Genomic DNA, 15,468 nt, shown 5'->3' on the forward strand with positions numbered 1-15,468 from the left:
ATTTTCGATTACATTCGGCGATCGTTCGATTTGTTTTAAAAGTTGAGTTGGTTGAGTTGGTTATGGAAGAATTATGGAATGATGGCAATATATACATACAACAATTCATGCTCTGTGGATGGAAGAGAGATTATACCTCAAGAATTTGAACTTGGTGGTGGTCTAATCAAAGTGGAAGCAACTCCTTCTTCTCCCCTTTTCTCTTGGCTCTCTCTCTCGTTACCCCTCTCTCTCTTTTTTTTGTGAAGTCTAATGTGTTGAAGAGATGGAAGGCTAATGTAAAGGTTTGGGGTGACTCTTGGATGGAAGCATTGATGGTGGTAGATAGAAGGTTTACAAGGTGGAGGGTCTCCATGAAGGGGAGAAGCCATCGACCATATTTTGAGGAAGAAGAAGAAGAATGAACCTTGGGCTTGTTCCCATTTACTTAGAATTGTATTGGGCTTCAATTAATTTAAGTGTTGTTGGGCTCAAGTTATTGTAAGCCCAAGTTGGTAATATTATTATCAATTGGTTGGATTTTTAAATAATTAGGGTCCAAGCCATTTTGTAGATAGACAATTGGACTCTAATTAAATTTGCAAAGCCCAACATAAATTCATACTTTATATTTTCATATTTTCCTTCGAGAATTAAAATTCACGGGTCTTTATTTAATTTTGTTATTTCGCTCTTCACAAACAAAAATTAAAGAACGTTTAACGGCACAACTTATATTTGGTGTTGTTCCAAATATAATTCCTTCACCCGTTCTTCGATTTACGCACGTCATCTTCCATAAGAAAATATTCATCTCCACGTATTTCATTCGTCATGCTAAATATAGAAATATCGTCGTCATTCTTTCGTAAAAAGTACGGGCGTTACAGACCGGGCCCAGCTGACCGCTGGGATGTGTTAGCTGGCCGCTGGAAAGAGTCAAAACTCTCTGGATTCGTTCCAGCGACGGCTGGCTTGGGTCCAGTGGGCCGCATAGTTGAGCTTTTTCTCCAGCTTCCAGATTTCGACCTTTTTAGGCCATTTTTCTGCTTTATTTTGCACATTTCCTTGAAACACGTCAAAATACCAAAATGAATAAAATATGCAAATAATGAACATGTAATGCATCTTTGACATTCAAAACGGACCAATAATGGCCTTAAAATTGTGCAAAATCCGAGCTTATCAATAGAGTACTCCCTCCGTAGCAGAAAGTTTGTCACGTTTTTCCATTTTCGTCTGTCACAAAATTTTATACTATTTTTGGTAGTGGACCTCATATTCCACAACTCATTCCCAATTTTATTTCTCCCTCCATCCATAAAAGATGTCACATTTTCCTTTTTAATTTGTCTCATTAAAGATGTCACACTTTTATTTTTGAAAAAAGTTATCTTTAACATTAATATAAATATTATATTTTCTCTCTTCACTTAACACACAAAACAAAACCTCCTAAAATCTTGTGTCGTCCAATGAATGACATTTTTGTGGGACGGAGGGAGTATAAAACTTACTCTCTCCGTCCACAAATTTTGTCACAGTTTGACCAGACACGAATTTTAAGAATTGTAATGAAAAATGAGTTGAAAAAGTTGATAGGATGTGTGTCCTACTTTTAAAGTATTAGTTTTATAATAAAACGTGAGTGAGAATAAATTAGTGAAATGTGGAGTGCACTATCAAAAATGGTAAAAAGTGAAATGAGACGGACAAAAATGAAAAAATGTGATAAAATTTCAGGGACATATGAAGTATAATAAAAGTAGGACCTTTATCGCATTAACTTTTTTAACTTACTTTTCATTATATTTTTAAAAATCCATGTCCGATCAAAGCGTAACAACATAAAATTTTTGAAAGGGAGTATATTTTGCGTCAAAAAAATTAAATTTGGTCATTTAAATGAAACTGGTTTAGTCCAAGTCGACGACTTAAACGAAAATACGAAAACGTTTCTGAATTTTCCTCTATATTACCATCTGAAGATTGCCGTCGCAGGTGCCCGGTAGTCTGCTTCTCCGGCGCTTCGCACGATTCAATTGGTCCATAAATTGATTTTGTGTGGTTTAGAGAAAGAGGCAGAAGGGAACCAGGCCCGGCGTCGCGTTGGATCGGAAATAATGATTACGCGATCGAATTTGGCGGAGCAGCTGAGGGAGTATCAGATTCGTTCTAAGCATGATTGGGCTTCCGTTTCCTTTTTCTCCTCAACATCATCCAACCTCGCTTCTTCAAGGTATTTGTAACTTCAACAATATAAATTAAATTCAACAGTTTCTTTTAGTTTGGTTCATAGTTTAGGTGAATTGGTGAGAGATTCTGCGTTTTGGGATTCAAGTAGATGATTTGGGAATTAAGTGGTAGCATTAGAGAATTTGGACATTCGTGTGATTTGATAATTTGAGATTTTATGTTTGCAATTTTACGTATTAATCGTATCGAATTTGGATCCATGTAGTTCAGATTTTCAAGGGCTTCTGATTAAAAGAGTATATTGAGGTAGATATCACAGGTAGATACTTTTAGGAAGGTCAAACTGCCTATACAGCAATGGAAGTTAAAAAACAATTACCTCAACTAAATAAGGAAAAATTACAAAATGATGCCTTAAACTGAATGTACAAATTCGTTGAATCGGTTGTATCTAGAGGACACCTGCAATCTACCATAAATATATCACATACAACTGTAATGGAATTATACTTTTATATGTGGTTAAACTTTTTGTTACAAATGCAGTGTGAACCTAATTTTGTTCAAATAATGAGCCTGATGAACTAGGTCCATATTTATTGGATATTATTTCTTCTTTAAAAGTTTACCACTTTTCGGACGTTATATATGTATAAGTAGATTTGTACAGAATGATTCAATGAAGAAGCTCTATGAACTTATGCCAACTTGTCAACGGATACAATCTCACAGGACATATAATGTTTTAGTTTTTTCACTGAGTTAAGGTCACAAATCTCGTTTTCTGTTTGTGAAATAAATGCTGCATCATTAGTAATGAAGAGGCCCCTCATGTCATTCTATGTATAATCATCGGTAAGTGGTAATGGTTTTTTCCTGGTCATTGGTCAGTTATCATTTGGATATGCATTCGGTTTATAGACTAGTTCCACTTATAATCTCATTTTACTGTGGGCAAAAGATTAATAGCATAAATCTTGCTGATGGTAGAAATACTATCTGGTTGACAGTATCATTCTTAATTGCTTTCTTGTTTCTGCCCCATTTTTTTCAGTTTAATCTCTTCATAATCTTTGCTCTCTATGACTTAACACGCCTTTTATGCTTTGCGGTTGCAGGGTTGATGTCACAATCTTTGTTATATGGGAACTTGTCGTACTGGCATTCCTTGTTTTTTCAGCCGTTTCCTTGTATTTTAGGCATGTGAGGCTTGCTATTATTCTTATATCCTTTACTATGCTGTTTCTTTTAGCAATGAAAGTTACTAAGAAAGTAAGACTTGCTCGAAAGAAGAAGCGAAGGATGCTTCTTCCTTTATCTATGTAATGGGTAATTTTTTCCTTTTCTCGGATATACTGTATCTGAAATAGTATGTCATGCTAGATCAAACTTTGTAAATTTCCAAACTTGGGGATATTTTTTTGTTATTAAATCAAAGGTATGCTTTAAGGATTGTTTACATGGCCTTCATGTTACTTTTTCTCTCTTTCACACACATTGCTGCAGCCTCGCAGGAAAGGGAATGAAAATGGGGAGGATTGATGTGTGTTGAGTGTTTGTGTTTGATTTATTGATTTGTTCAATTTCTTGGATCTATTGATCCCTTGTTCGATTTTTGTGGCGTTCGGCAGGAAGACTAGAACGAGGTCATTCGCTGATGGTCGCAGCTGCGGCGAGGTGAGAAAACACTAATTTATTTATTATTTATGTAAAAATATACCCCCTCCGTAACTTATCTCTGAAATGTATGTAATCTATTTTTTTTAATTATCAAGGGTATCCACACCGGTGGACCCAGTGACTATTTCTTTTTTAGTCTTTTTTAGTCTGTTTCTGAAAAGTATTTACTGTCGAATTTTGGAAATCCAACTACTCTACTAATAGTGTAGACATCATTCTCCACTAATATTACTTTTACTATCATCTCTCTACCTCTTTATTATTTTATCAAAATTATGCATTAAAATCCTTGTTCATAATTTTTAGGGACGTATTAAAATTATGAATTAAAAACCTTTATGAATTAATAACCTTGTTCTTAATTTTCAGTGACATATGGAATATGTAATGGAGTAGTATATTAAACATATAAAGCTAACTGAAGTTGGTTCATTTTAATTACTTTTAGTTTATGTTCATTGTTTAAAGGTTAAAATCGTCATTTTATATTTTTATAGTATCAAATAATATGACCTAGCACACTTCACTACTTTTATGTTGTTTTCAATTTCCCCTCTCTTCCACTGTTGATGGGTATCATTTTTTATTTATTTTATTATTTCCTATTACAATTAATTGCAATTATACATTCTATTGAAATTCATATGTGAATATTTTAAAAAATTAAATATTTAAATCATAAAATTACATATGAAATAATTCTAAAATTATATTCCCTCCATTTCTTAAACATAAAAACTTTGGAAATAGTACGAGTTTTAAAATAAAATTAGTGAAGTAAGAGAGAAGAAGAGATAAAATGGGTAGTAAGAGAGATGGAGAAAAAAAGTAATGGAATTAGTATTAGCGGATTGTGCCGTTCATTTCTTAAATTTGGAAGTATCTATTTTTTATGTAACGGACCAAAAAAAAATTTATTTTTAGGAAATTGAGTAGTATAATTATAGTTTCAGGAATATATAATTACTAGGAGAGTTTTGAAATTTTAGTGAACATGGTTAAAAACTAATCAAATATTTGATAAATTTGTGGTGTATGTTTGATTGTTCGACATGGTTTTACTGTAGGCTTTGATAATACATTCTCGTTCGCATGATCAATTTGTTGGGAATGGTTATCGATTTAATTCGAGAATTTATTTATTCCCTTTGTTCGGATCTAATTAAGATAAACGAATTAAGACTAATTATGATCATACATTCAACCAAAAACTCTTATCCAAGAACACATTTAATCACTTGCATAGTAATTAGAGCTGGATATAATAACGTGAATCGATCTTCAAAGATTTGAAGATTGGCCTGTATCCATATGTAGAAATCATTGAAGATACCGTATACATTTTGACCCAGTCCATATGTTTGCAATGAACTAATTTTTCTGACATGGAAATTACGATTTGTTAGAGCATCCACAACCGTGCTCTTGCCAGCGGCACGGTTGTGTGCTCGGGCGGTACTATTCATGTCTGCTCTCTGGCAAGAGCACAACACCCACAACTGTGCTCTTCCGCAAGGACGAGCACAATTAATTTAAAATTCAATTAAACAATAACATTTCCATAATATTAAAATTCATTTAAAAACCACAATAAATATTACAAATGACAAATAAAATTAAACATTACATAATTAAAAAAAGCACTACTCGTTGCCGAATTTCGCCCACATGTGGTTGATTAGGTCTTCTTGTAGTTGATTGTGGATTCGAGTGTCGCGCATTGTGTGTCTTGTCTCGATCCTCTGGCCAACCGTTGTATGCTCGCCTCGGCGTGGGGGAGACCTCGCTGTTGAGCTTCCGGCTTCGTCCTCGTCGTAGAAGCTAGCCGCCCTCGGTCCTTCGTCGGCTATAATCATGTTGTGTAATATAATACACGTGAACATGATGTCGGCGATATTATTCACGTACCACAGCCGAGCCGGGGCCTTCACAATGTTGAATCGAGCTTGAAGGACCCCGAAGGCTCTTTCGACGTCCTTCCGCGCTGACTCTTGACGCTGCGCAAAAAGAACCCGTCTCGGGTCGTGCGGGTTGTGGAGCGTCTTCACGAACGTCGACCACCTTGGGTAGATACCATCGGCGAGATAGTAACCCATGCGGTATGTATTTCCGTTGATGGTGAAGTCGATCGTCGGTGCTACACCATTCATCACATCATTGAAGAGTGGTGAAGAATAGAGCACGTTCAAGTCGTTGTTGGATCCGGCAACGCCGAAATATGAATGCCAAATCCATAGGCGATAGTCGGCGACCGCCTCAAGGATAAGTGTTGGGCCGCCGCCTTTGTGACCGCTTAAGTGTTGCCCCCTCCAAGCAGTCGGGCAATTCTTCCACCTCCAATGCATGCAGTCAATGCTGCCAAGCATTCCGGGAAAGCCATGGACTGATTCGTAAAGACGAAGCAACCGTTAGCAATCATTGGTGGTGGGTGCCCGAAGGAATTCATCCCCAAAAGCAGAACGAACGCCCTCGCAAAAATTCTTTAAACAAAGGATTTCAGTGGACTCACCGATATGCAAATACTCGTCGAAGATGTCGGCCGTTTGCCCAGTAGCGAGTTGCCGGATGGCACACGTACACTTCTGCAACGCCGTGATACTTTGCCGGCCGGCTGCATCTACACCTGTTTGAAAGTATTCAACACGTGCGGACAATGTGTTGACAATTTGCATGAACAAGCGCTTTGACATGCGAAAACGGCGCCTGAAGTAATCTGCCGGAAACCGCGGATGGTCGGCAAAGTAGTCGGCAACGAGCCTTTCGTGGGCTCCCTCCCGGTCACGATGGATGTAGCGGCGATTTGATCTAGTGCGTTGAGGAGGATGAGAGGGGGTATTCGCCGCGACATATTCTTCGTAAGCGGCACGATGTTGTTCGTAGTATTCTTGTTCTTCGCGCTCCGCTTTCGCCATGAGATGAGTGAAATCCATTTGATGTTTTGAGTGAAGGTTGAATGTGTTGATAGTTTGTATAAGAATTATGAATGAGAGATGAATGAGAGATGAATTGATGTGATAAATGAGTGATGAATGTGTGTATTTATAGATGATTTTGGGAAAAAAATAAAAAAAAAATCAGAAAAATTCGGAAAAAACGGCCATATTTTTGGGATTTGGAAAATATATTTTTTTTATTTTTTAGCATTATTTATAATTAAATACCGATTTTTTTTAAAAAAAAATAAAAAATGTTTAAACACAACGGCTATGCCGTTGATGAATGGGAACGCGCCACGTGTGCGTCCGCTGGCACGGACGTGCTCGATACATCGAGCAGCGCCGTGCCAGCGGCGCGAGCGCAGCGGCGGCGGATGGCGTCCGTGCCAGCGGCGCGGACGACGGTGGCGACGGACGCCACCGCTGCGCATGCTCTTAGAATCGTCCTGGTGAAAGGACTTTGACAAATAATACGATGTGACAGAGAATTAAATGTCATAGCGTCGATTTACGTTCGGAGTAGATTGCCGTAGTATATTAATTTTCTCGAACCCGATTCCTAGTGAGTGAGAAATAATAGATTAAAGTTAGTCACAATAGAACTAAAAATGAGCAATGAGAAAAGCCAAGGAATTAATTAAATAAGTGTTAATTATCACATTAGAGATTATAATTTTATTAAAGAGGTATTTAATAAGATTAATTATTACGTGTAATAATTATCGTGGACTAAGTTGGGCGGTAGACCTCACACATGTGCATGCGACGCTGCCCCGCCGAGGTGATGTCGAGGCCGAAGCCGCGTACAGTGAATCGTGACCTGTGTGCCGTGGACTTGGATCTTAGCAATTGTACTTTTGGCATGTTCATTTGGGGCTGGTGATTGAACGTGGTCCGAGCCCCGCCTAATCTCACAGTGGACCCAATCGTGTAGCGTGTCCAGATACATCAGTCTCTTCAGCTTCCGCAATAGCTAGTAACCCCTGGCGGTTTCAGTCCATGGTATGATGATAGAATTTATGTTTGTGTTGACCAACAACCTCCACATGCATTGGACTAGGCCTATACATAGGCTAACCATTTCATGCATTCTACACACGAGCATAGCATTGCATAACTCACTCCCTCTCTGCACTGTCTTGGTCTCGAAGCTCTGCCCTCGCCATTATTCACTTCGTTGGAGCTTGTTCTGTCTGCAGTGCTGCAACTAACAAGACGAAGCCGTTTAATCTTTGGGGACAACACGCCGATCAAAGAGCACTACCAGGACATATCTCATCTTGCGGAAAGAGGACTCCTCGTCTCGGCTTACGTCTTTATGGTTTATTACGGTTCGATTTGTTATTTCAATTTCTGTCACGACCGCCCTTACTAAGGATAGTATAGACGGGGAACTCACGACTAGGGGAGGAACTAAGAAGCGGGGAAGAAATGGGGGAAGCAATAAAAGACAACAATAAAGGACGATATTTAATATGAAACTCAATTAACTTCCAAAAGAATTATTTTAGTATATCAAATAGTTAAGCAGCGGGTAAATGTCTCAAGGTACTTAATGGCATAGAACTGTATAGAGTAATGCGGAAAACTTTTAGAAAATACTTTCAAACAAGGCAACGGAAAGACAAGTATCAAAGGAGAGTCATAGGACGAAGCCCATGTAAGAAGACACGACGCATCCGGGAATTCTTAAGGCTCAACTCAACATCCGCCGCAACATCACTGCTCAACCTGCACATTTTTAAAGAAATGCAGGGCTGAGTACCTAATATACTCAGCGGGCTCATGACAAAAACATTTGATAAAAATTATGACATCCATACCATAGTGAACTCGAGTTTTACGTTTAGAAAAGAAATATCATCGAGTATCACAAAAACAGTTTCATAGTTTGGTCAGACAATCAATCTCCCCACATTCTCAACAATCCAACAATCATCTTTCCACAGTGCGACGAAAGTGTGGCCACACTATTCGCCCACGAGACCGGCCGACTGGCAAGGACGGTTCCCGATCCCACTGGTGTACACATCCTTATAGGGTTTGCGGCCCTACTCAGACCCGAATTCATTTCACACATGGCCCTATAGCCTAACGGAGCAAGCTCAAACGAACTAGACATCAGGAAACAATCTCAACATCAAAACAATCATGGCATGACATAAGACTTTAAACCACCCTTATAACTCCGTAATCATACTTTCGAAAAAGTAAAAGAGTTTAGTAAAAGAAAGCCCACCTCGCTTGCTTATACAACACAATTCACAACTTTAATGCAACCCTTGCTCTTTGTACCCACGTACGCACAACAACCCTTGTCAACACCATAACACAATCAGTTTTTCCATCAATACATTTATCATGCATGCCCTATCGTTCCTTTCATCGTTTTTCTTTTATTGCCCATCCTAAACGTTCACCAACATAACCGAAACGAACACTATAGCATACAACAACGTGCAACACATAGCCACATCATATGATACGTTCCTTATTCACACATGTATCATGTAATTCACTCAAAACTTGTCAACAAAGCTTATTTCAACAAAAACAGAATCTGGCATAACAACGCAGTCTTTTTGTAAAATTCATTAAAATTCCATCCGATCTCATACGACCCTAAATTTGGTCACCACACAATAGACACATAAAGGTTTATTCAGTTAAAATTTTACACCAAAATCATGTCTTTTGATTGGTCAAAACAAAAAAGAAACTCACTGGACGGAACACACAATTCTGGCAGTACTGTGCAGTTCGATTGAAAAGTTCATTATAAATTCATTCCCCATCAAAAGAAGCTGAAATTTTGACACAACACAGAAGACATCTAAAACTTCATCCAGTTAAAAATTCGTGTCAAAATAAGATCTTTTGATTAGTCAAAAACTCGTCGGAACCTACTGTCCGAACACAACAGTTTTCATGCTCAACATTCACAAACCCTAGTTCGTCTATCATACATTCACACATACATATTCATGTTTCCAACACATATTCATGCTTCAAAACGAGATTACACCCATGCTTTCATAATCACACATAACATTCACCAATTATTCAACCACACATTTACACACACACAAACATACACGCACACGCATAAACATTCTTGTGCAACTTTAACACCCCACTTTCGGAACCCTAATTTGCGAATCATAAAATTTTGTCATTTAATGCTTTTAATGCCGTGAAGTATGTGAATTAAATGATGAGTGAATTAATTGCATGTTTTCTGTGTGACCTAATTGCATTTTGGAATTTAGATTTGATTTGATTAGTCAAATCCGTTGAGCATATGACGTGGCTGTTGAATAATCTATGCGGGGTGAAATATATTGTGGCGATTATTTCTTAAGGGATGAGTGAGATTAAATAGGAGCATCAGTATTCAATTGACATTTTCGACCCCTGTTATTATTGGAGAAGAAATCCTATTTTTCCTTGGACTTAATTAATTGCTTGGGATATTTATCCAAATTAAATCCAAAGTCCGATTATTCCTTATTCTCTCTATGAGAAAAATGACACCTATGCCTTACACCATAGAGATTTCGAAATTCTCCTATTTATGAGAGGAGGAAATTATTCATTGTATATTTTGATCCCTTATTTATTCCCTTCCATGAATAAATATAAACATCCTAGCAAATCTTACCATATCTAAGGAGATCTTGCCATATCCTATTTAAACTATGATTTGAATTTAATTCCTTGTGGGAGAATATATATATCGCCTACTCACTATTTATTGGGAGGATTTATTATTTTCTGCTCAATAGCATTTTATTCTACTCCATGAAATACCAAATTAAATCATAGGCTAATTAAATAGCATAGAATTCGAAAATCATCTTATTTCTCCCCAGTTTCACTCCAATTCCTTTCCCACATATTCTCAAATCTCTAATTATTTAATTGTGGGATTATATTCTTGATCTCTATAAATACATGAGAAAACCCTAACCCCACTAACTACACGCCTACTCCCTCTCCCTCACGCCACTCTCCTCTCCCCACTCTCTCCCAAATTTTCTTTTATTTTTCTCCATAAATTCTTCATCTTTTGAGAAGAATTTAAGTTGAAGCCTCAAGAATTGTTGAAGAATCAAGATTATACTTTGTTTCTACCGATTGCTTTTGATCAAGAAAGGTATAATTGAATTTCTTTTCCTCGTCCTCTCCATTGAAACCTTGATTTTGATTCCATCATGCATATAATAAGTGTAGAGATCGTAGATCTAATATTTAGTCGGGTGGGATTGATGGTTGCATGGAAAAAAGGATATGTCTATGCATTTAGGTTGTTTATGAATGAACTTGTGAATGATTTGTGGTGAATGCTATGTGAATATATGAGAACATGATGGTGAGATCTTTTTGAAGCATGATTATGTGTTGGAAGTATGAATATATGTTGGGATGAATATTTGATAAACCCTAATTCGAAATTTGGAAGCATGACAACTGGTGTTCGGACAGTAGATTCCGACGTGTGTTTGAATGACCAAACGATCTTATTTTGGTGCGAAATTTTAACTGAGTAAACTTTAAGGTATCTTCTGTGTTGTGTGTGAATATCAGCCTTTTTGGTTGAAAGATGAATATTTAATGAATTTTTGAAGTCGACTGCGCAGTTCTGTCAGAATTTATATTCTCGACCAGTGAGTTTCATTTTTGATTTGACCGACCTAAGGATTTGATTTTTATCTGAACTATTAACTGGATGATCTTTGATATATCTACTGTATTGTGGTAAAACTTCAGCCTCAACGGAGGTCGTATAGATTTTAACGATTTTTACAAAAACAACTGTGCTCTTCTGCCAGATTTAAGTCATGCACAAACAATCTATGTTTTTAAGCTTTGAATGATATACATGATGCATATGTGTTAAGAAACCCATTCTATGATGTAGTGATGTGTTGTGCATTGATGTATGCTATGGTGCGTTTCCTTATGTTGATAAAATGAATTGATGGGAAAAGGGAAACGTTGGGGACATGCATGATTTTGAGTCGATAATTGGGACTGATTTGTGATACACATAAATTTTAAAGGTGATAACTCGCGCTCTCAGCGTGATAGCAAAGGGAAGAAAGTGCTTGAGATCTAAGCCGTTGAGGTGGGCTTTTCTTTTAAATAAGGACCATGTCCAGATATCTTATCGATGGGAATGCAACTATATTTATCATGCGGTATTTTGATTTTAACGTGACTATCTGATGTGGCTTTTGCCACTATTATTTAAATCGAATTCGGGTCCTCGTAGGGCCGCAAACCCTACTTGGATTAGTGTACACCTATGGTAGACTGTGTGCTAGCGTACGGGCTGGCCGGTCTAGTGACTTGGTTTGTGGCCACATTCCAAGTCATGTATTGGTAGATATGGTTAACGTCTATGGGAAAATGACTGATCAGTCGACTTTTACAATGGGAAATGATTTAAGTGCCTTGAACCTTTCTAAAGCTAAACCCCGATGGTTACATATGTGTAGCATGATAAATAATACTTTTATTGAAAATGTTTTCGGCATGAGCTCACTGAGTATTTTTATAGTACTCAGCCCTGCATGTGTTTTCCCTATGTGCAGGTTGATCGGCGACGAGAGTATGGTGGTGTTGAGCAAGTTAATTGAAGAATGAATTGTTTATCTTTGATCTGTGAGTGTCGTTGTGTCTTCATACATAACTTCACTCTTCTCTTGGATGCTTCTGCTGAAACCTGTTTTACTTATTGTTTAATCTTGACACTATTTTGAGTTCCGTTTTAGAATCTAAAGACATGATACGTTTTGGAGTACGTTGAACCCGTATTATTTTGAATACCAATGTTAATAATTGTTTTCTCCTTTTGGTCTATCTGTCAAAGCGTCACCCTTTTCTCTTGATTTATTATTCATTTATTTCCTTGGTCAAACCCCTTTTTATAAAACCCTAGCCCTTTTCTTTGATTGCATTTAAGTCCTGTTAAGTCGCAATCACCGCATTTATTATACCCTAGAAGGGCGGTCGTGACAGTTTGGTATCAGAGCCTCTGTTCTTTCCGCTCTGGACCCAAGAGCCTTGTTGAGTCAAAGTTTATTCATGTGTAAATTTACTAATTGATAACCGTCGAAGGCTCAAAACCACGACTCGTCTCCGCCCAACCACGAAGAATGAGGTAACAAGCATTTCGATAAGTTTGATCTGAACCTCTGAAATGTTGGAACGTGTGATGGGGATATTCCTCTGGTGGAAAATTAAATTATTTCGATGGGAATCGAAGATAATATGACGTCTTTGAAAATGTTGTTTGGAAGTGTGGGATGATGAAATTACATGGATATGAAATTGCTTAATACAACTATGCCAAAAATGATGAATACTGTTGTGCACACCCCGATAAGGAAAATCGACGAATATGTGATTGGACTTCTATGAGTTTAGATAGATGAAATTCTAAATGATTGAAAATTACATGAATTGTGAAACGTGAAGTATGAGTGTGATTACTTGATTATACTATGAAACAACACCTGTGAGAAATAAGTAAATACTATGGCTTTTGGAAAATATGGTGAAGATATGAACCGGGAGACACTATGAGATTATACAATTGCTTTTGTTCAACAGTGATGGCGTTGAATGTGCTGGATATTGAAGTATGAGTGTGAACTTGTATTGGTTGATATTGAGATTTGCTATTACGTCCATGAAACTGCAAAATCTACTTGAAGATAATACATGTTGCTTCCAGGAACAACAAAATTTTTATGCCTAGGCGGTTAAAATTTCATGACTATGAAACTGTGAAATGCAAAGCATGGTACGCGTGTAGTTGCGAGTTGTGATTGTGATACAGATAAGCATGCACTGCATGATTTATGAAATGCGATTCCATGGATGATTGATTGACTGAGTGTTGCTATTCACATATATTAATGTACGATGTTTGTTATGCTATGGAACACCAAATGATTTATACGAATAAATGTGTTGATTGTGCAATATATGGATGACGTTTATGTGGTGAAAATTTATGACCGATGAAGTATGAGGTATTGTGGAGAACCACTATTAAAGTGAAATGTGGAACTTTTGAACTTCGTTGCGAACGTAGGAGCCATATGAAGCTTGAGTTAGGTAATGATCAAATATACGTTGAAGTACGAGACTTCAAGCTATACTTGAAATTATAGAGTGCCTACGAGGTAGGCCAGACTGAACGTGTTAGAACTTAGTTGTAAGTTGACAACTGCAATATCACTTTCCTGAGTGATAAAACCAACGAAAGTATATATTTTAAACTTTGGTGTATCCTCACAATGGCGAGATCATACCTAAGATCTAATAAAACTATGCAGTCTTGCATACCATGCCAAAGTGGCGATGCGGCACAAGTACGACGACGTTTACGACAGTTTAAGACCACGTGTGCAATGGCAATGCATTTCGAAAACTACGTGGCATGGCAAGAAGACTTTGAAGATGCGACCATCAAAAATAGTTATTAATTTCGACGATACGATGAATCTCAACTTAGAATCCATGATTTCATAGAATGATGTTACCATGTTCAGGCTCGCGAAAATGTGCGAGGGAGTGCGACCCTCGTAGCTAGAATGAACGTTTTACTTTCAACAGTACTTTCTTGGATTCTAAGTTCCTTTCGGGACGTTTTGAATAAACATGAGCCCTAGTCTATTTAAACACCTTGGTTGACTCCCAATTTGCAAGTAATGTCCATTATTTTTTTCCCTATATCGAGCCATGACTCACTTGTCTCGAAAGTTTGTGTTTGCTTTTGTAACGTTGGATAGCTTGATTGAGTAGTCTCCTTTGATTCATCATTCATAAGGACAATATTTTGACCTTATGAACTTCCGTCATTGAACTTCATTCCTAAGGTTGTTTGCAGTTATGACCTTCAGTATGATCACACCTCCAGACATGTTTTCTTCAAAGAATGGAATATTATTCTTGGAACTACTGGTTCACCTCTTTATTTTGTAACCATGTATGTGACAAGTTCTTTCTTGCAGAAGTGAAATTCTTTTTAGCTCGGTTTCACTACATATATTGTTTCATACTCAATGAATTTCTTTCTGCAACACCAAGTTAAGGCTATCCTGTTCTCTTCTTCCTTAACGGGTTGATCGTGTTAAATTTCTGAAAAGTTCCATTCACTTTGAGTTGTCTTTAACAAACCCGCGAACCCGTTGATGTGATTTCATCTTTTCCAATAACCTGATGTTGTTGATCCATCACTTGTACTACTTCATGACATTTGTCCATGTTTCTAAATCCTGCCGCGACTGATTATTTTTGGCCTTGACATGTTTGAACGATATCCTTCATTGCTGTCCGGAATTTTGCAAATTGTGATCTAGCAGTCGGCTATGGAATTTGAGAATTTTTGCAGTTTCATCCTGTTTCCATGACCTATCTCATGTTCTTCCGAGCTCTCATCAGAAGTAAATTCTCAAAGCTCTATTGGTTTTATTTGATACCTCTAAACCATTTAATTCTCAGAATGGACGGGTTGAGTCCAATGAAACTCAATCATTGCATTGTTGTTCTTGTTTCCTTGATTAATTTTGGAGCCTTCCCGACTAAAGACATCCTTAGAAATGTTGCAACAATTTGAAATTTGTTCATATCCAAGTAAGACTGCTGGGTCAAATTTTGAATC

General features: G+C 37.3%; 1 protein-coding gene across 1 annotated transcript; it reads left to right on the plus strand.

The window, feature by feature from the left end:
* Positions 1-1,889: 1,889 nt before the first annotated feature.
* LOC121757367 lies at positions 1,890-3,634 on the plus strand. Its single transcript, XM_042152921.1, has 2 exons — positions 1,890-2,218; positions 3,294-3,634. Exons 1-2 carry the CDS (start codon positions 2,103-2,105, stop codon positions 3,499-3,501), a joined length of 324 nt encoding a protein of 107 aa, XP_042008855.1. The 5' UTR covers positions 1,890-2,102; the 3' UTR covers positions 3,502-3,634.
* The last annotated feature ends 11,834 nt before the right edge of the window (positions 3,635-15,468 follow it).

This window comes from Salvia splendens, chromosome 12 (genome assembly GCF_004379255.2).
Source record: "Salvia splendens isolate huo1 chromosome 12, SspV2, whole genome shotgun sequence".
In the NCBI taxonomy this organism is placed as follows: domain Eukaryota; kingdom Viridiplantae; phylum Streptophyta; class Magnoliopsida; order Lamiales; family Lamiaceae; genus Salvia; species Salvia splendens.

Coding starts and splice junctions, on each gene's coding strand:
- LOC121757367 (XM_042152921.1), top strand. CDS start 2,103: ATGATTACGCGATCGAATTTGGCGGAGCAGCTGAGGGAGTATCAGATT. Junction 2,219..3,293: donor TCCAACCTCGCTTCTTCAAG/GTATTTGTAACT, acceptor TTGCGGTTGCAG/GGTTGATGTCACAATCTTTG.